We start from the raw sequence: 20525 nt of genomic DNA, 5'->3' as shown, positions 1-20525 counted from the left end.
ATGGACACAGCTCAGCTCACCAGCACAGCTCCAGGCTGACACTGGACCTAAGTAAGACTGCACAAGCTGCATGTGGCTACTGAGCATTTGAAATGTGGCTGGTATGAATTGAGAGGTGCTAGAAGTGTAAAATACACACCAGATTTTGAAGACTAAGTGTGAAAAAGAGAATGTAAAACATCTCACATTTTTCAAAAATTGATTGCATGTTGAAATAACAGTTTGAATATATTGGGTGAGATAAATTATTAAAATTAATTTCCACTGTTTCTTTTTACCTTTTTAGCATGGCTATTAGGAAATTTAAAATTACATTCAGAGTTGGCATTATATTTCTGCTGGGTAGCACTTGAATGCTAGGGAGGAACACTGGAGGGAAGGGCTGGGCAGATACCCCAGTTGGGCCACACTGAGCACATCACAGCATCATGGCCCAGAGAGTTGCAGATGTGTGGAGATCTCCATTGACTGCCAGGTCACACCTGTGCTCCAGGTGATGGGCAGCTCCCACCAGGAACCCAGGCCTCTTTCCCACCTCTCCCTGGTCTAGGAGCTCACCAGCAGATGTCCTCAGGGTCAGCGGCAAAGGTGACTGTCCACTTGGAGGTACAGAGCTCTCTGCTATGGGAGGACGGCTGGGGCTCACCTTTGCACTGAAGGCTCTGACACTTGCAGGCATTGAAATCTTTCAGGATGCTGCAAGGAAATGTAGAAACAGCCAGGCCCAGGCTACTCAGGTTACCGTGGCAAGTGAGGACTGAGTAGGAGTGGCAAGCAGTGACACAGGACCTTTGCTTTGTTGTGATTAGTGTATTATGAGTAATGCTATGTAAGAGGCGCCATGCTAGCACACTGTGTGGAGAATTTTGTTTAATCCTCGCAACCACCAGCAAGAAAGAGAGTACTATTCCCATTTTACAGATAAGGAAACTGAGGGCAACACATCCCAACGCATTGCTCTTCCATAGGGCCATCCCCCTCCACCCTGCCTGTTAAGCTGGAGCTCTGATCAATGCTACTGCCAAGCCAGTGGCTCACCTTTTCATTCTGTCACTTTTTCCCCAGGCCCAAGGGTAGCAATAGACCGCGTTATACACTGCCTATTCCCAAGCTTCCCTCCTCAAGGCTCCCACCTCAACCCTCACCATCTCAACAGGTCACAGCTTTTCCTCCTTTAACTTCCCATAAGGAGCCCAGCAGCCCCTCTACTCCTGCCTCAGATGCCTTCCCCTTTCCTCCTGCCCCAGTGTCTGCAGGGAGGCAGGAAGTCCTGTGTGAGTCCATTCCCAGTGTCACAATGCCCGGGGCAGAGAAGGCAGGGGGAGGGGCAGTGGCTAGACACCTCCTTTCGGCACCCCTCTTCCAACCCACCCCCTGCTGCTCCTAAGGCGAGATGACACTGAGACCACAGGCATGAGAGCCTAGAGTCCCATGCAAAGGGCCATTGTGAAAAGCCACTCCCCAGGGTCGAGATTCCGACAGCAGTGAGCGCCCCAGCGTGCCTCAGGGGTCTTTCCCACAGCTTTGCGTTTGTGGGAAGGTGGGGAGCCACAGACAGAAGGATCTGTGGTCCAGAGCAGATGTCTGAAAGGAGGGTGCCTCCATCTCCCGTCGGGGAAGGCTGGCACATGAAGCCAACAGGATGGGTCCAGGGCAGCAGGGAAGAGCCTGGCAGTGGGGCCAAGCCACATCAGCTTGAGGGGGTTGGCCAGAATCACCCACTCCATGGCTGCTGCCCACACCCCCACCACCTGTCACACAAACATGGGCTGGGCTGGCCGAAAGTGAGTGTGGGTGGCTGAGGGAGGAGAAGGAAACACCACAGATAAATCCCAGGGATGGTGGGTCAGCAGTACCATCTCTGCCCAAGAGGGACAGTCAGTTATCTGGAGGGGAACAGGGAGTCATCCAAGAAGGGGTCTGGGATGTGCCCACACTCACTAGGTGGCCATGGACTTCTCCTGGAAGGTGACAAAGGCCATTCCCAGGGGCTGGTCCTGGACGTGGCATTCTTCCTCTGTGATCCTCTCCAGCAGCCTGTCCTTCATCCGCGTATAGTAAGAGATGGCGTCTTCCTGCCAGAAGACACATCCCATTGGGAGGATGTGGCCCCAAGCAGCTGTCTGGGGCCCCCCCAAGCCAATGCCTGCGCTTCCAGCTGGGGAGTGGGGCCCTTACCCACTCACAGCCCAGCACTTCGCAGCAGCAAAACTGGCCACAGGGCTTGGGGTTGATGAGGGTCCGCTGGCCTGTCTTCACCTGCAGGTTCGTGTAATAGGTCAGGCTCTTCTCAGTCTTCTTTCTGTAGGGGTGGGAGCAGGGGCACAAACTTTAGATTCAGAATCCTGTGGCAGAGACCCCCACACCCACAGTTCAACCATCGGTTGCTAGGGGAGAAGGAGGAGTCCAGGGCTTCCCTCCTCCCCTCTTAGCTGAGGGATGCAAGGCCAGCAAGGAGGGAGTGGGCATCTCGCAAAGCCCGCCCGCCACTCACCTCTCCTTGCACAGGTAGATCAGTTTGGCCACGTTGTAGCACAGCTGGACATCAACCACCTCACACGTGGGGTACGCATCCCTGTGGCCAGGGAGAGAAGGAGGCAAAAGATGCCATTGGATAAGAAAACACCCTAAGCAGGAGACATGCCCACGAATCCAAGGGAAAGGAAGGCAGAGTGATCTCGCTGCTGGTTTCTGTGCCAGCAGAGACCTCTCTTCTGTCTTTTATCCTCCAAAAGGGGGAAATTTTGAAATTTAATACAAAGAGGGCTTTTGTTTTGTTTTGTTTAGAGACAGGGTCTCACTCTGTCACCCAGGCTGCAGTACAGTGGCACAATCAAGGCTCACTGAAGCCTCAACCTTCTGGGCTCAATCAGTCGCCCCACCTCAGCCTCCCGAGTAGCTGGGACTACAGGCACATGCCACCAGGCTGATTTTTTTTTTTTTTTTTTTAGAGACGGGGTCTCGCTGTGTTGCCCAGGCTGATTTTGAACTCCTGGCCTCAAGCACTCCTCCTGTCTCACCCTCCCAAAGTTCTGGGATTATAAGCATGAGTCACCGCACCCCACTAGCCTTTTTTAGTAGTTTAAGCTAACTGCCTGGAACTGACAAGTTTATACCCACTTGGCTTGCAATCAGCTGGCACTTCTCCCAGGGAAAAATGAACATATCACTATCCCCTCTGAAGACCCAAAGGAATAGATTTATTGTTTGTGCTAGGTCAGTATCTACCTTGAGCCCTCACTGAAATCCTATTCAGGTAGGCTTTTTTAAGGTCACAGACCTTTCAGAAAGTCTAATGAAAGCAAAGGACCTTCAGTAAAATGTCTACACACATATTAACAACCAGCAAGGCCGGGTGCGGTGGCTAATGCCTGTAATCCCAGCACTTTGGGAGGCTGAGACGGGTGGATCACTTGAGGTCAGGAGTTTGAGACCAGTCTGGCCAATGTGGTGAAACCCCACCTCTACTAAAAATACAAAAATTAGCCAGGTGTGGTGGTGCACACCTGTAATCCAGCTACTCGGGAGCCTGGGGCACGAGAATTGCTTGAACCTGGGAGGCGGAGGTTGCAGTGAGCAAGACTGCCCCACTCCAGCCTGGGCAACAGAGTGAGACTCTGTCTCAAAAAAAAAAGAACCAGCAAAATACATACTCACTATTGACCACGTATTGTTACATATATTGATTTATATAATCCTCATTATAACCTGTGAGGTTTTGTCCCCATTTTACAGATGAGTAAACTGAGGCCCACAGAGGTAAGTGGCTTGCACCCAAGATCACACAGCTAGTAAGTGTCTGAGCCAGGAGGTGAATATAGGCAACCTGGCTCCAAGATCAATGCTCGTGGCCACCATGCAGTACCCCCTCACCGTACACGCAAAATTATACATACAATTCCAGGGGATTCCAGAACCATGTAAATCCGCACCTACCACCTGCCAGGCACTGTTCTAGGTGCTGGTAACAGGGCCTGGATGTGCTTACATTTTAGTGACAGAGAGCGCCCATACGTATGTCAATCATGAAATTAAACAGTAGGACAATTTCTGGTCTCAATAACAGCTGTGAGGAAGAAAACTGCAATTTAAGCATCCCTGCTTGAAAGGCAAATTCACACATCAATCCCCACGGATTGCAACAGCATTCACTAAAAAGGCCTCCTAAAATAGAGGAAAGCATGAGTCATGCAATGTTTGTATGAGAATGAGGAGACTTTTTTTTTCTCTTCAAAGTTATATATTAAATTGAATTACTGTTTCCAGGTGTTGCCTAGCAGGCAACTTTGAGGAGTTGCTTCAAAGAAATGGAGAAAAATGATTCTGGTATGGAGTATTTACATATTAGTAAATATTTCTAAAATACTTAGTTTCTAAAGAAGTTGTTCTAATTTTACACATTCAATTTACAATTCTGTCTAGTAATTTCCTTAGCAAGTGCTTTCTTCATAAATAGCGCAAAGTTAAAGTGTAGCCAGCTCCTAGTCCATGCAACAAATTAGTGGCTGCTGAATTGATAAGGAATGAAGAGAGGCCGGACATGGTGGCTCACACCTGTAATCCCAGCACTTTGGGAGGGCAAGGCAGGAGGATCACTTGAGCCCTGCAATTCGAGACCAGCCTGGGCAACATAGCAAGACTCTATCTCCACTAAAAATTTAAAACTTCGCTGCGTGTGGTGGCATGTGTCTGCAGTCCCAGCTACTTGGGAGGCTGAGGCAGGAAGATCCCTTGAGTCCAGGATTTGAGGCTGCAATGAGCTATGACTGCACTACTGCACTCTAGCCTGGGCAACAGAGCACAACCCTGTCTCTAAAAAAATAAGATAATAAAAAAAGGAATGAAGAAAGAATAAAATGTCAGCTCCTAAGCCCAGCCTTCAGGTCCTCCAGCCTGGGGTCCTGGGAGCCTTCCCGGCCTGCTTACCCTGCCCCCGCACCCCACCTCCACCTTTCCTGATGCTCTGGGCCTTCCCCCGCATCCCTGGCTGCACACGTAATCTCCTCACAGGAAAGCCTTTCCTCCAGCCTCCATCTGCAGGAATTGGTGCTGCAGATCCTCAAAGGGAGCCGCTGGAAAGGTGGTTCTACCAGGGAGAGCCTGGACTCAGACACAGTGCTCACTCAACAGACACCCACTGCGTGGGTGGACAAACCAGCAAACGCAGAGATGGCCCTGAGGTCCTTCCACCTGTGAGACCCTAGCCCTGTGGGTCTGTACAAATGCTCAACTCACATCTCTTATTCTGCAAAGGTGATGCTAAGAACCCCGGGGTGAATACTTTTTGTTCCCCCGTATGCTCTCAAGACGTTTATTTGCACCTACATCCTGGTCTGTGCTCTGGACACTGTGCACAGGCTGCTTGAAGAGGATAGGCCACCACGGCGCCATTCATTGCACAGCACCAGCAGGGCTGGCACACTGGAGCCACTCCATACACTGTAGCAGGGCCAGGTCCTTCTCAGATCTCATCTGGATACCCAAGCGAGAGACAGCAGGCGCTCACCTAAGGCGCTTGCCCTGTGCGTGGGGCTGTGCTGGTCCTACGTGGAGGGGGCTCAGCTCTCCTCCCACCCCGCCTGCTTACCGGAAGTGGCTCTCCACAGTCTCCTTCCTGGCATCTCTGGGGAGTCCTGTGATGAACAGGGTCCGCCTCACCTGTCCAGGAAACACAGTAGGGATAGAAGTCACTCACAAGCCAGTGTGCAGGTATGCTCAGGTTTCCTACCCCACTCCAGCCTCTGGAAAGTAAACAACAGGAAATTAGAAGGCTCCAGTTTTCTCCTTCTGTGGCCAGGGGAGCCCCAAAGCATGTCATTACACATCATCTTCTTCCAGGCTCTACAAAGAATCCACTTCCAAAGCAACTCTATGAGCCTTCTTTACATAGCAGGAGACTGAGAAAGAGGCGAAGTGACTCACATGCGGTCACACAGCAGATCAGAGGAGGACCCAGGCCTGGAACCAAGCCACAGAAGCGCCCCTCCCCTGTGAAGCTGTGGGTGGTAAAGAGAAAGGGCTGCTCTCAACCCAAACTTCTTTACTTAGCACCAGTAACTGTCCAAATCTTGAAACAATCCACCAGGAAATTGTTTTTTTAAAGATGATGCCAAGTGTGAGCAAGAATAAGCAAGCCGGGCTCCTGAGGCCTTCCCAGAGCTCATTGTGGTCAGGGCCTGCAGCAGAGCCTAGGAGGCCCCTCCACTCCAGCTCCCACCTGAGTTCCTCCCAGCACATGTCCCCAAGCCCCATCTCACTCACCAGGTTCTCCTCTTTGTACTTAATGGACTGAGTGTGGTGCCGCATGAAGCCCACGGTGAGGAAGAGGTAAATGACGGCAAAGATGGTATGCAGCCAAATGAGGTCATTGCTGAGGGGGAAACCGCCTGCCATCAGAGCTGGGATCCCAGGCAGGGAGCTGGGGATGCAGAGCTGGGGCCTGGTTACCCTCAGTGGGCACTGAACTGAGGACCAACAGCTTCATTGCAAGAGATGCCTCCCACAGAGGCTGTGTGGCCAATGCCCCTCAGCCCACAGTGAACACTTCAGAGGGGTCCCTGTTCCTGTTCTGACAAATGAACTCCAGATCCACAGGACCCTCCATGTTTCTTAAAACCCTGGCAAAACAGTGCCTGCCTGTAGCGTGTTCATGCCCACAGCTCAACAACACACTAGCTGCAAGGGGCCTTCAGAAACAGCCGGCTCCCTTTGGAGTACCTTTGGCCTGCCCCGGGCTCCTGACCTGCCTTCTCCTTGGTCTCACCCATCGACACCTATCCCCACAGGCTCCATACTCACTCAGTCTGCAGGTTTGCTATTGTCGTCCTCCCAAAACTGTACGGGTCTTTGTCTGCAGAGAAGCACAGATACTTAGTTCCAGAGTCATGTGGGGAAGCAGAAGGGGGTGTAACCAATCAGCCTGGGTTTGTGGAGCTCTGGGGAGGAGGAGCATGTCTGGACCAGCAGGCAGAGAACGCCTGACTGGTCTTTCCAGAGCTACACCATCAAGGCCTCTGCTTGACACCAACATGTTCCCTGATAACTTCTCAACCTTCCATTGCAGGTAAAGGCAAAATGTGAATTCATTTTGTTTTGAGAAAACTACAAACATCCTACGTTGTTACAAAACCAACCTTGGGAACCACTGGGTATCCTAAGTGGATTCATGGTAGCATTTTGTAAGGTAGATTCTTGCAGTTGCCCTTAGATATAATGCCACACCCTGAGTTTAATTAAGTATCATGGATATCTTCTGGGTCCATTAATTGTGACCTCCTAATTTGGGTGAGGGCAGGAAAGCATAAAAGACTCTCTAACAGCCCCTGATTCTGTAAATCTTGGGAGGCTTTTCCCCTATTTAAATAGAACCAGACATTGATATTGGGGCCCCAGTTTTAGCCTAGGTTTGTGGTAGATTATTCTCCAGATCTTTAATCAGAGGGAAATGTTCAGAGAGTCACCCGGAGACCACCTTACATCTGAACTGGAGCAGGATTCCTGGGGTTCTGGTCTACCACAGTGAGCCCTTTCCCTAGGACTGCCACTCTGCCCCATTACAACATAGACAAGGGTGAGGATGGTCATTACCCAGCAAGTCGCCCGAGAGGTTGACGGGCAGGATGACACATAGGGACAAAAAGCTGACCACCACCAGCAGGAAGATGATGTGCCTCTGGAAGGACAGGTAGTGGATGGCGTCCTCCCCACACCATTCCAGGATCTGGTCATCACTGGCCAAGACACATGTGGAATCTTAATGAGCAGCGGGAACAGGCCTCACGGCTCTGCATGAAGCGTCTCATATCATCCTCACCACAATCTTATGAGATGGTTTGATTGTTATCCCCACATTTTTGTTCACATATAAGGAAATAAAGGCACAGGAAATTTGCATAACTTTCAGGATCTCACATGATATAAATTCCAGAGCCCACCATCTTAGCCCCTGTACCATACTTGAGGTAAAGGAACACCAGCACTCCATCTGATGTTGCTAGAAACATTTGTGCCCAAGTTACGTGTGTGGGAAAGGTACATAAATACAGTCATCTCTCAGCCCTGTCCTGCTTCTAAGGAATCACATTCAGAATAAAGTTAGGGCTGGGTGCAGTGGCTCACGCCTGTAATCCCAGCACTTTGCTGAGGCAGGTGGATCACCTGAGGTTAGGAGTTCAAGACCAGCCTGGCCAACATGGTGAAACTCTGTCTCTACTAAAAATACAAAATAATAATAATAATAATTAGCCAAGTGTGGTGGTGCACACCTATAATCCCAGCAACTCAGGAGGCTGAGGCAGGAGAATTGCTTGAACCTGGGAGGTGGAGGTTGCAGTGAGCTGAGATCCCGCTACTGCACTCCAGCCTGGGTGACAGAGTGAGATTCCATCTCAAAAAAGAAAAAAAAAAAAAAAAAAAGAATAAAGTTGGGAATATGCCCAGGCCCCCACCTGTTTCCTGTCTCCCCCTCAAGTGGAGACCTGAGGTAGAGCCAAGAGTCCCAGTCTATCCTACCACCCTGGCCTCCTCCCTGTGTCCCCAGAGATGGGGAGGTGACTTGCTCCATCCTTTCCCACCCCTGGAGTGCTACACTTGGAGGCTCTGGGTCCACTGGGGACTCAGAAAATTCCAGGTTCACACAAGCTAGACTTCTGTGCTACAGAGGGAGAAGGGGCAGGGCACTCTGCTCTTTCCCACTCCCTGAAGGCACTGCTTCTAGGCTGGGAAAGCAGTGCTTTGGGAAGAGCTCAGGGAGGCAAGGGCTGCATCGTAGAAAGGCAGATCTGAAAGATGTCAGCGTGGGCTTTACAGTCAGACCACAATGCAATCCAGCCTCCACCTGAGAGGTAAGCAGGTCACGCAGCTTACCTGCCTCTGACCTCAAGCAAGGAAACTGCCCACTGCCTACCTCATTGGCTTAACAGGGGCTCATAAGAGATAATAAGCATCAAACACCTAGTGCTGTACGTGGTATCAGCAGATGCTGAGAAATATGCCTGTTCATATGAGTCATGATTACTATTTATCTAGAGGACAAAGCTTTGCAATTAACTACATTGTTCTCATTTCTAAATAAATTAACTCACCTCCTGCTTCCTCCTGTTCCAGACCAGAGCTGACTGTCTGCCACAGGGCTCTGTCTCCTACCAGTGCCCCTGGGAACAACTCCTACCAAACCGACTATTTACAACATGCTCTCGCATGTATTCATTCCTTTGAATTAGCCTGAGCACATGTTATCCTCAGCCTCCTTCTACAGTTGGGGAAACTGAGGTCCAGAAAGAGGGACTTACTCAACATCCTATAACCACCACATTTCATCAATTCTAAGATGTCATTTTCATATTTCTTTTTTTTTCTTTTTTTTTTTTTTTGAGACGGAGTTTTGCTCTTTCGTGCAGGCTGGAGTGCAGTGGGGGTGATCTTGGCTCACTGCAACCTCTGCCTTCCGGTTTCAAGTGATTCTCCTGCCTCAGCCTCCCGAGTAGTTGGGATTACAGGCACCCATCACCAAGCCCGGCTAATTTTTGTATTTTTAGTAGAGATGGCGTTTCACCATGTTGGCCAGGCTAGTCTCAAACTCCTGACCTTGTGATCTGCCTGCCTCAGCCTCCCAAAGGGCTGGGATTACAGGCGTGAGCCACTGCAGCCGGGCATATTTCAACTCCTCTGAAATGAGGTGTATCCTATCGTGATAGTTGATGGTAGCTTAGCTGGCAATGTTTTCTTGTTCTTAGTGCTATATAAAATAACATGCATCTTACAACAATGACTTCTTAGATTCGATGGAATATGGCAGCAGGTGAGAACCAAGACTCACATCAGTCCCCGCCTCCTGGCTCCCTCCACCACATGAGAGGTAACTAACTGGCTCTTAATCACCTTTAATAATCTTTTAGATTTCTCTCCATGGGCCCCATTTGAAAAAAGAAAACTTGTAACCAAATGAATTGAATGTATTATATTTCTTCACTTTTCACTAATTCAAAGACATGCAAACCTGCCTAGGAGAGCTTCCATTGACATCTAATTGGTGTTAAATATTAAGTTGAATAATTAAAGCAAAAAAATAGCTTTAGTTTGTGCAGTATTATGAGAGATGAACATATGATTTCCACTGAATATGTTGAAATAAATAAAGTTCATCTCTACCTTCAAGAACTCTTCGGATCCACCTCAATTTGGGAAGCTCCAGGCTCCAGCAGGGACTGTCTGCCCTCCAGCATGGAGGCTCCAATCCTACAGGCCTCCTTCCTCTGCCCCTGACCCCAGGGGCTGCCTGGCCACCTTGATTCTCAGCCCTCACATACTGCTTTGGACATTAACTGAAAAGTATCTAAGAGACCCCATCTTAAGATCAAGCATCTTGGCTCTTGCCTCTTGATTGGCCAAATACCCAAAAAAACCAGCCCAAAGGCCCCCCAGCAGCTGCCCCATAGTGTACTTACTGCAGACGAAAGATGGCAGTCAGCCAGGGACAGCATCCCTGGAAATGGAGAGAACAGGGATTAGCTTCCAACATCTGTGTCTTTGGGAGGCAGATGTAACTATTGTCTTTGACATTAAATAACCATTTAACCTCCTGTTGTACAAAAAACAGTGCTTTTATCCCATATTCAGCAAGCATGCGCCCAGTACTTCACAATATACACCACATGCCTGGAATTCCTGCTAAAATCTCTTGACAACCTCGTGGTCAAATCACAAAACTTAGATCAAATCTGATGAAAGCTCAGGGCAGCTCTGGGGAAAGTGATGTGGGCTGCTGTTTGATTGTTTACAATCACTGACCAAGAGGTGAGGCAAAAGAGAGGAAACAAGCCTAATGGATTGGATGGTCTGCTGGAATGGGCGTTAAGGGGAAAGGGTGTCTGTAGGTTTTATTGTCCTTCACATCTCTTAAACTTAATACCCCTAAAGCTGGGCTGTTATCCAGCTAGGAAAGACAAATATTTGTTCAATAATTCATTCAACAATGACTAAGCACCTACTAGGCATCAGGCGCTGGGGAACAGAGCTGGAGAAGGCAGGGCTCTTGCCCACATCTGGCTCATAATCCAGCTGGCAAGTCCATAATTAACTGTCACACAAAGCCATACATGTAAGAGAGAGAAGTGCTGGGGAAGCCCAAGCGATTCCGTAGCCCTTTCCGCCTGCAAGTTCATCCAGTCTCAAGATCCCCGGTCATCCAGCTGCCATCTCTCCTGCGGTACTTCCCAAGTTCAGGTGCCTTCGTCAATGCAGAAAAGCACTTTCTCCAGCACTTGGCACTCAAGATCCACCCTGCTCCCTCCCCAGAACCATGACTGCCAGTCCCCAACGCCTGGCCATGACCACAACTGTTCCTTAGATACCAACCAGCTCATTTTCAAAGTCTTGTTGCCCTGAGGAGGAAGTCGATGACAATCTCTGAAATCTGGACTCGCTAGAGACACAAAAAAGAAAAACAATGACAGATAATTCCTTAAAAAAAAAGAAAGCAAAGAGTCAAAAAGATCATGTCCAGTATTTTGCTGCCTCTTGGAGCTCAGAACCAAAGCTACCAGCCCTCAATGGCTGAGACAAAATATAACTCACTCTGTGAAAGACAGAGACAAGGACAATGACCATTCCCAGGCATGGTATAAAACTACGTTATACAGGATGAACAGCAAGGAGTCAACACCCAGAAACCATATCATTGTGACTGGTCTAGCTAAAGTGACTTCAAAGGGTTGCCAATTTATAGCATATTTCCCAGTATTATCAAATAAAATTTGGAATAAATACTACATTTTATCAAATCTAAGATACCACTGGTTGTAATTTGCATAATTATTTTATGAGCTGTTAAAGAAAAAATGCTGCCAAATAGCCTATGACCACCCACCAATCACAAGATGCCTCCAAATGTCAAAACATATCTTTTAGAGTGGACAAATGATGGCACTTTATATTGTGGCATTGTAATCAAATCCTTTCTTGCAAGTACTCCCATAAAAATACCCCATGTGCTATAAATCTGAGGTGTTTGCAATATGTGACTGCTTTTCTTTTTTTTTTTTGAGATGGAGTCTGGCTCTGTCACCCAGGCTGGAAGTGCAGTGGTACAATCTTGGCTCATTGCAACCTCTGCCTCCCGGGTTCAAGCAATTCTCTGCCTCAGCCTCCTGAGTGATTGGGCTTACAGGCACCCGCCACCATGCCCAGCTAATTTTTGTATTTTTAATAGAGACAGGGTTTCATCATCTTGGCCAGGCCGGTCTTGAACTCCTGACCTCATGATCCACCCGCTTCAGCCTCCCAAAGTGCTAGGATTATAGCTGTGAGCCAACATGCCTGGCCGTGACTCCTTTTCTCTAGTCTCCTATTCCTGGTTCTACTGTCCCCCTGCTAAAGACAAAACACATGATGAAACTTAACTTTAAAAGCCTTTGCAGAGACCTTCCCTTTTGACCTTCACGGTGACCTCATGGAGAAGAGACGACAGAAGGAGACCGACCCTAATAAGTTTGGGGCCTTGACCGAGGTTGCACAGCCAGGGATGCAGCAGGGCCCTCTGATCCCCAAGTGGTCTTTTCAACCAGAGTGCACAGCCCCCACTTCTAGCTGAATGTGCTGTAAAGGCATCAGATGTCCCAAAAGTTTCTCCCCAACAGTCCAAGGTCATCACCTCAGGCTTTAGCAAATCCCAGAGCAGAGATCATGGGAAAGGATGGTGCATTTTCAGGTACACCTCTCCTTTTCCCAGTTCAAAGGACCCTGTCACTCAGGCCACATGTCAGGAGGGGCCCGAGAGTGGAGGGTCTGCCTGAAGAGCCCCAGGGGAGGCTCTGGGTGGCCGCTGGGGCCAGTGCCTGAGTTTTCATCACTCACTTCCTATTGCCACATCTGACATAAGATCCTGGGTGCAAACAGCCAGCTGGAGCTGGAACGTCAGGTTGTGCAGATCCAGAATTCACTGTCACCCTTTAGGCGACATGAACAGAGAATCCTAGAGCCTCACGCAGAACTAGAAGGACCTGAGGCCCAGCCGAGGGAGCCTGTGCTTTTTAACAGACTTATCCAAAGCCGGCACTGACCTGGCAGGAGGGTGGGACAGTTCCCTGACGGCTCTGCTGCCCTTCTTGATCCTCACCCAACCCTGGCCCCAAGCTAATTAATTTCAAAGATAATCACTTAAAACACTCAAGGGGAGAAAGAAAATGGGCATCCTCTTCAGAGGATGATGAAAGCCCTCAGTATCTAAAGCAATCTGTTCGAGGCCAACAAGGTTCACAGCCTTGGCCCAACAGAAGCCCTGAGGGAGCTGAGCATCTAAGCCTGGGTTTTTGTTTTTGTTTTTGTTTTGGTTTTGTGAGCACAATGAGGGTAGTGAGGCTGATCTCATGGGTCTGTGGTGAAGAGCAAAGAGAATAGCTATTGGTACAGGCCAAGTAGATACACTCAGTGAACACAATCTAATAGCAGTGTCATGTGTGGGTCCTGCCCACACGGAGGGCTTCATAAGCCCCCAGCCCATTCCAGGGACACACTCACACTATACACACATATATGTACACACACACTCATATACACGTACACACATGCATGCTCATGGCCTAGGTGATATGTCTTTACCTGTCTGCTTCTGACACCAGAGCAATGCGGCCATAGTCCCAGAATCTTCTTCTTATAATGGAAAACACCAAGATTAAGAACTAAAAATAGAAAATAAACCAAGTAAAAGCATATTGGATGGCTTCTCATTAGAAGACACAGCGGTCTCAGGGGTAAAACCCACCTGCCTGCACTCAGCAGGGCTAGAAGGAAAACACACAGGCCCAGAGAGGGCACTGAGCTGCCCAAGGCCACACAGCTCAGTAGCCTGGATGCTTTGCTCACCCCTTTCACCAGCTCCTGTCACCTGTGCCCACGCCACCAAGGCTGCCAGCGCTGATGCCAAGCTTGCCTGGAGCCTGCCTAGTTATGCACGTCAGCCCTGTCTCTTGCTCTCAAGGCAGCAGTGACACCACAAGGACCCAGTCTCAGGCCCTGATCTGCCTTCAGTGGCCCCTAAGCAGAAGGGTAAGGTCTGGCCTCACAGCAGTCCCAGGAACCAGTGTCCTTCTTCACTTTACAGAAAATTTCTTTTTTCTTTTTTTGAGATGGAGTCTCGCTCTGTCACCCAGGCTAGAGTGCAATGGCATGATCTCGGCTCACTGCAACCTCCGCCTCCCTGGTTCAAGCAATTCTCATGCCTTAGCCTCCAGAGTAGCTGGGACTACAGATGCCTGCCACCATGCCCGGCTAATTTTTGTATTTTAGTAGAGACAGGGTTTCACCATATTGGTCAGGCTGGTCTCGAACTCCTGACCTCAGGTGATCCACCTGGCTCAGCCTCCCAAAGGGCTGGGATTACAGGCGTGAGCCACCACGCTGGCCAGAAATTTCATTTTAAATTACAGAACCAAGGTAGCACAGCCTCCTCAGGCTGAGCCAGAAATGGTCAGATTTTTCCTCTGAGTTTGGTTCCCCTGAAGGCAGGCCCCGCAGGCACAGAGCATGCATGCAGGCAGCAAGGCCCCACGAGAACCTGTGCTCGGGCTGGCTCGGCCTCCGTAAGCTGGGACACCTCAGCAAGCTTGTGTCCAACGGCAACCTCAGGGCTGGACTAAGCCAGTTAGCTCTAGACATCTGTACACTCTAGACTGTCCTCCCTCCCCACAGTCCACCTTGGCAGGCTCCCTGCCATGTTCCTGCCTCTCTTCCCTCCCTAGACAGGGTCTCTCTCTTTGAGGTTCAGGGAGGTAGAGAAATAAATCTTAGCAAGCACATCCCTGCCTGCTCTGATCAGAAACAGGGGTTTTGAAGGGGGGCTTTGTTTTCCTAAAGGAAATCCAGAAGACCTGAACCCCAGAGGCACTGAGTTCTCGTGGAATTTTCTTCAGGTGAATCAGGAAGTTGGTGACATATTTTCAAAGGCAGGTGAGTCGTGTTGTAGGAAAACCACGAAACCTGCTCAGCAGGTGCCTGCCCTCCCTGTCCACAGCAGCTGCCGCCCTGGCCTGTGCAGTGCAGATGTTTCCCACAAACCCATGCTCTCCAGGGCCCTCTGGCTCTTATGTGTCCCTGCTCCCCCACCCCCAAAACTTACTGCAATAAAAACCCACCCCTGGCCAGGCACTGTGGCTCACTCCTGTAATCCCAGCACTTTGGGAGGCCAAGGCTGGTGAATCACTTGAGCTCAGGAGTTTGAGACCAGCCTAGGCAACATGGTATGAAACCCCATCTCTACCAAAAATGCAAAAATTAGCCAGACGTGGTGGCATGTGCTTGTAGTCCGAGCTATGCAGGAGGCTGAGGTGGGAGGATTGCTTGAGCCCAGGAGGAGGAAGTCGCAGTGAACTGTGATTATGCCACTGTACTTCAGCCTGGGTGACAGAGTGAGACTTTGTCTCAAAAAAAAAAAAAAAAATTCACCTTCAGCAGCACACTCCAGTAGAGGGTGACTCTCTTCTCAACCAACACTGTTGTAACAATACCCACCCAGCCCACCTAGGGTCCCTGCCCAGACCCCCCTCTCTTTACTCCTCACCTTGGCCAAACTCTCCCCACCCTGAAGACCCAGGGCCACCCTCCTCTAATCCCACCAACTCTGAAATCCACCCCAACACCACTGTCCACTCCTTCCTGCTACCCTAAGCCACCCTCCCCACATTCCCCACCCAAGCCTAGTCTCCAGCTCCAAGCAGTCCAAGGGTGTTTACTCCATCAGAGCCATCTGCCCCCTTCATTCAGATGGTCTCTGCTACATGTTAGGAGACAGCATCAAGAGGCACTGGCCAGCCCATGGCATTTGTGAAAAGAAGAGGCACTTTAACCCCAATAAATCTCAGCCAGCTAATGTTGAGTCTGCATAAGGAAGAACAATGACATGTTTCAAATTGGAGGCATCCTTGTAAACAAGGAGATCTACGTTAAAGAAAGGCCACCTGCTGAAGGCACGCTCTGAGAATCAGCTTTTGATTTTTTTTTTTTTTTTTTTTTTTTTTTTTTTGAGACAGTGTCTCGCTGTTGTTGCCCAGGCTGGAGTGCAGTGGCACGATCTTGGCTCATTGCAACTCCGCCTCCCAGGTTCAAGAAATTCTCCTGCCTCAGCCTCCAGAGTAGCTGGGATTACAGGCATGCGCCACCACACTCAGGTAATTTTTTGTATTTTTAGTAGAGACAGGGTTTCACCATGTTAGCCAGGTTGGTCTCGAACTCCTGACCTCAGGCGACCTACTCGCCTTAGCCTCCCAAAGTGCTGGGATTACAGGCATTAGCCACCATACCCAGCCCAGCTTCTGATTCTTTAAAAACCCCAGGGATGCCAGAGGGGAACAGGAGGTGACACTTAGGAATTGCAGCTGCTCTATTCTAGTCTGTACTCTCCATTCACATTTCTCAACCCCTTGAGATGACCCTTCCCAAGGGCCTTAAAGACATGACAGGCAGAGAGCTCTGCAATCATGGTAATAATCACAGGCGTAGCTATGTGAGTATTTTGGCCTTATCCAATCTCCAAAATCCTCTGAGGCAGGAATTATGATCTCCATTTCCGGAGCAGAAAGGGGAGGTGCACAGAAGCTATGTAACATGCCCAAGTCACAGAGCTCGTAAGCAGCAGAGTAGGGATTTAAACCCAGCTACATCTGACTTCTCATCTAAGTTTCCCAGAAGGCCCTGGGCGGGGGATTTAAACAAATAACTGAGGCAGTAGGACACGATTCGTGAGGGCTCTCACCAGGAAGCAGCTGACGTCTATGAGCAGGACAGTGGGGATGCCACCAAAGGTGACTCCCTGGAGCACGGTGCTGTTTTTGGCCGAGTTGTAGCAATAGGAGTCATTGGGCTGGTCCCCGAGGCCCAGCTGCTCCCTGATGGACACGGCCTTGGACTGCCACAGCTCCAGGAATGGGGAGTCCGCCATCATGCCTGTCTTCCCTGGAGCACAGGACAACAGAACGAGGCAGACAGATGTTCAGTGCTCAAATTTCTTGCAGGTTCCCACCAGTGCTGGCAGAACCAAAGGTGGGCATTTCCCCAGGGACTGGTCGGGCACAGGGAGCCAGCAGCAAGGAGTCCAGGAGAGCCAGACATTGGACCTCTGAGTGCCTGGCGGTGTCCACAGAGAATGGCTCCATTATGGGACAATCTCGGGGGATCAGATGGTCAGAGTGGATGGCTCATCCAGGACACAGTGGACAGATCCCCAGAGGGGGTGACATGGAGTAAGGGAGGGACAGAGTTGGTGCAGCTGCTGGCTTAAGAAGTCCTAAAGCTCCTGTAGCCTCCAGGACTCATGTTGGGAAAGTCACTCCTGCAGAAGCCACTGGCAGATCTGCAGTACAGGCAGGGGAGAGGGAGAAAGGCACACAAAGGCAAGAAGAGGAAAACACAGAGATAAACAGGGAAGAAGGGAACATCCAAGTATTCATGATGGTCCATCCATGAACCACAGACAACACCTCACTCCCACTGCTCACAGAATGTCAGAGCTGGGACCTCAGAGATGGGTCCATCTGTTATACTTGGAAACCAAGCCTCAGAGGTTTAATAACTTGCCCCAAGGTTAAGGTTAAGGAGCTGGTCAGGGCAGAATTGAATCCCAAACCCAGTGTCTTGACTCTCAGATGCCAGTTCTCTTTTTACTTTGCCACAGAGGAGAAAGCAAAGGGGGTGGTCTAGGGTAGGGAGGGGGAGGGAGTCAGGAGTTCCAAGGCCTTCTCAGGTACCTCTGGGTCCTCCAGCTCCGCCCTTTCACACATACATACCCCTCCTGGGTACCATCAGTCTAACTGCAAGGCCCAGCATTTCCAAAGCAAACACTGCTCCAGGCTGGGTTGTTGACCTTTCCTTCCTGAGGCTCCTGGTGCCCCTGGTGAAGCTAATAGAAATCTCCAGTGTCTGTCCCCTGACACCTGAGGCCCGGGAGTTAGTGTCCAAGTTCTCACACTGTGGCTGAAGGGCCAGAACACATGTTCAACCTGGACTTGCTTAAGATCCCATCTGCCCAAATCTGGTAAATCTAGAATTCCCAGGGGATTTCTGCTAAGTCTGGTGCTTCTAGCTGTTATAGGGACAAAGATCTTGAGAACAAGAAGAAAAGATATAGAGAATCCAAACAGATGTTTGGATACCAGTAGTGCTGGTGGGGTATGTTGGGTAACCCCTAGGCCTGCAGTGCTGGGGACAATCACACATGGACACCTACACACACACACACACACACACACACACACACACACACGACAGGAAGTACAGGAAGGGTGAATAAGTGGAAAGTCCAAGAGCATGGGAGCATCCCCCAGAGAGCCAAGTCACTTTCTCAACCTTCTAAGAGACTTGGCAATGGCTGGAGGTAGTGGGGGTTGTGATGCCAGAGTCATGGGGCTGCTGGCTCTGAACACAGTCACAAGAGTGACCTCTGGAACACAGATGTTCTTGGCTTCCCTTTAAACCCCACCCAATGGTACCACCCAATGGAACACCCCAGCCCAACACTTTGAGGCCACCACCTACCCCTCCTTCTTCCTGTCCCCACACTTACCAGACGCTAGGGGAAGGAAGGACTGTGGATGGACCCGTTGGGGAGGTCCTCAGTTGGAGCTGTCTCTGGCAAAGGCAAAAGCAGCCCCGGTACCTCCCAAGCTGCGAAGGGCCAGGCCTCAGAACTAACACTCATTTCCTGCAGGGCTTTCCTGACCAGCAAGTCCTGGGGTACCAGCCTGTAGACTTTCCTGAAGGATCACAGACACCCAGCATCACATGGGAGCCACCCTTTTCCAGCATAGGGGTCTGGATGGAAACCCTCCAGCACACACCCGTGTATGCATGCTGCCCATACGGAGCTTTACGTTCTGCCCAGTGGGCTCCCTCCTGCCTGGATCTCTCCCCAAACTCCCAGAACTGGTTCTCCATCCGTCAGTGCTCCTCTGTGCGACTCTACTCCTCCTTCCTCAGCCAGCACCACCTGCGGACCCAGCCTCTCTCCTCTTCACCAATAACTCAAGGACCTGCTGGGGCTAGGGGAGCAGCCCTCTCCCACAGAAGCCCTGGAAGCTGTGGGCTCATGGTAGGACCCCAAGCAAAGGACTTCACCTGGGCCCCAAGGGCTAGTGCTACTGGGGAAGCTCCCCAAGGTTCCCCAAGAGCTAGAATTAGGAAAAAGGAACACAGCAGCATGAACAAGGAAGGCTTGAGAAGTGAAGTGGAAAGAAAAAACATCCCATAAAATGCTCACAGAGGGAGCATTGTCCCTGGAAAGGGGAGGGTGCTGTGGTGGTGCTGGGAGTGGCAAACCCTCGCCAGGACTGCAGAGAAGGAGAGAGGCCTCCACGAAGGGAAATACCTGTGGCTTCTCTTCCCCCTCCAGCCCCAGTTATGCCTCTAAGTCACTTGTCTCTTGCCAAATAGGCTTCCCAGGGTGGTTTGACAAAGTCTGATAAGAACTCAGGGAGGTGGCTAGCAAATACTATGAGCCTGAGATGGAGGTAAGTTCAGGTGGCCAGTCATGTCTGCCCTCTCCGATGAGCACCCAGGTTAGGGCACAGCTCTGGGGATCCACAGTCTCTCTCAGACCCTTCAGCTCAGTCCCAGCCTGTGCCTGCCCATTAGACAGGTAAAGTCCAGATCCCACTGAAACAGCTCCATCCCTCTGGCTCTCAACAGGACAGCTCCTCTGCATCTTCACAAACAGGCACGTTGTGCACGGGCAGCTGAGAACACAGACACCATGAAGCAGCGCTGCCAGACTGAGGAGAAGGCAGGGGGAGGGGAGCACCCAGCTGGCAGCTATATGGAGGAGGCCAAACCAGCAGCTAGGCACTGTGGTTGCAGTGGCACCGCCTGGCTGAGAACCCCAGGCAATATTCAGTCATCCTAGATGTATGTGAATGCCTAGCACTTATCTGTGCCTTCCAGAAATTCTCCATTCATCCCCTTATTCCCACTCAATATGCTGAGGGTAGGAAAGCCAAGAATTACTGCTGAGGCCCAAGAGCCAGAGTGGGCAGCAGGTGACTTCACGCTCCCAATCCAAAGTTCAACCCATGTGCATGCAAGCATCTGATTGTGGCCAGTGGGAGATGGCTAAATCCAACAGCTGTCTGAACTTGCCAAAGTAAACCACCTATGCTAACCCACTGCCCAGTCTCCATTGGCAGCAAAGACTGGCCTGGTGACCAACTTGACAAGCTCTAGAAATGCCAGCACAATGTTGCAGGAAGTATATGGATATTGTTGGTTCTTGCAAGAAGGCCCGTACAAATTCAGGATAATTTTATCATCACCAAATCTTTCAATCCTGTGATGACCATAGCAAAACTACAAGCTGCTCCAGCCTTCTGCCTCAGGAGCTAACTCTGGTCTTTCAGATGCAGAATAAGGTTGCAGAGTAAAGTACAAACGTCTCCTTATGGCAACACCAAACAGGACCCAGTAACCCGGACAACTGTTTACCTCTACCCTGGAGCACAAACGAAATGACACAGCCCCTGGCTGAAACGAGAGGCAGTGTGGCTCAG

The 20525-nt window shown here is 50.3% G+C and overlaps 2 protein-coding genes across 8 annotated transcripts in view; one reads left to right on the top strand and one right to left on the bottom strand.

The window, feature by feature from the left end:
- The window catches only part of LOC126937204 (histone H3.3A), a 403313-nt gene that overhangs the window by 194062 nt on the left and 188726 nt on the right, over positions 1-20525 (top strand). The gene's annotated exons all lie outside the window — the stretch shown is intronic.
- TMEM63A (transmembrane protein 63A) overlaps positions 1-20525 on the bottom strand; it is a 36568-nt gene that overhangs the window by 14751 nt on the left and 1292 nt on the right. For all 7 annotated transcript variants that reach the window (XR_007719643.1, XR_007719642.1, XM_050760487.1 and 4 more), the window contains exons 2-13: positions 16745-16944; positions 13597-13676; positions 11356-11422; positions 10446-10483; positions 7588-7730; positions 6799-6850; positions 6262-6370; positions 5588-5658; positions 2495-2575; positions 2179-2302; positions 1942-2075; positions 559-696 (exon numbers count right to left, since the gene is read on the bottom strand). Coding sequence is in view for 5 of the 7 variants with exons in the window: in XM_050760487.1 (XP_050616444.1) it covers positions 559-696; positions 1942-2075; positions 2179-2302; positions 2495-2575; positions 5588-5658; positions 6262-6370; positions 6799-6850; positions 7588-7730; positions 10446-10483; positions 11356-11422; positions 13597-13676; positions 16745-16933 (1226 nt within the window). In the remaining 2 variants the exon portion in view is untranslated. The remainder of the gene's footprint in view (positions 1-558; positions 697-1941; positions 2076-2178; positions 2303-2494; positions 2576-5587; positions 5659-6261; positions 6371-6798; positions 6851-7587; positions 7731-10445; positions 10484-11355; positions 11423-13596; positions 13677-16744; positions 16945-20525) is intronic.

Source organism: Macaca thibetana, chromosome 1 (assembly GCF_024542745.1).
Source record: "Macaca thibetana thibetana isolate TM-01 chromosome 1, ASM2454274v1, whole genome shotgun sequence".
Lineage (NCBI taxonomy): Eukaryota > Metazoa > Chordata > Mammalia > Primates > Cercopithecidae > Macaca > Macaca thibetana.
Note: the sequence above shows the minus strand (reverse complement) of the source record. Positions and strands in the feature narration are given on the sequence as shown.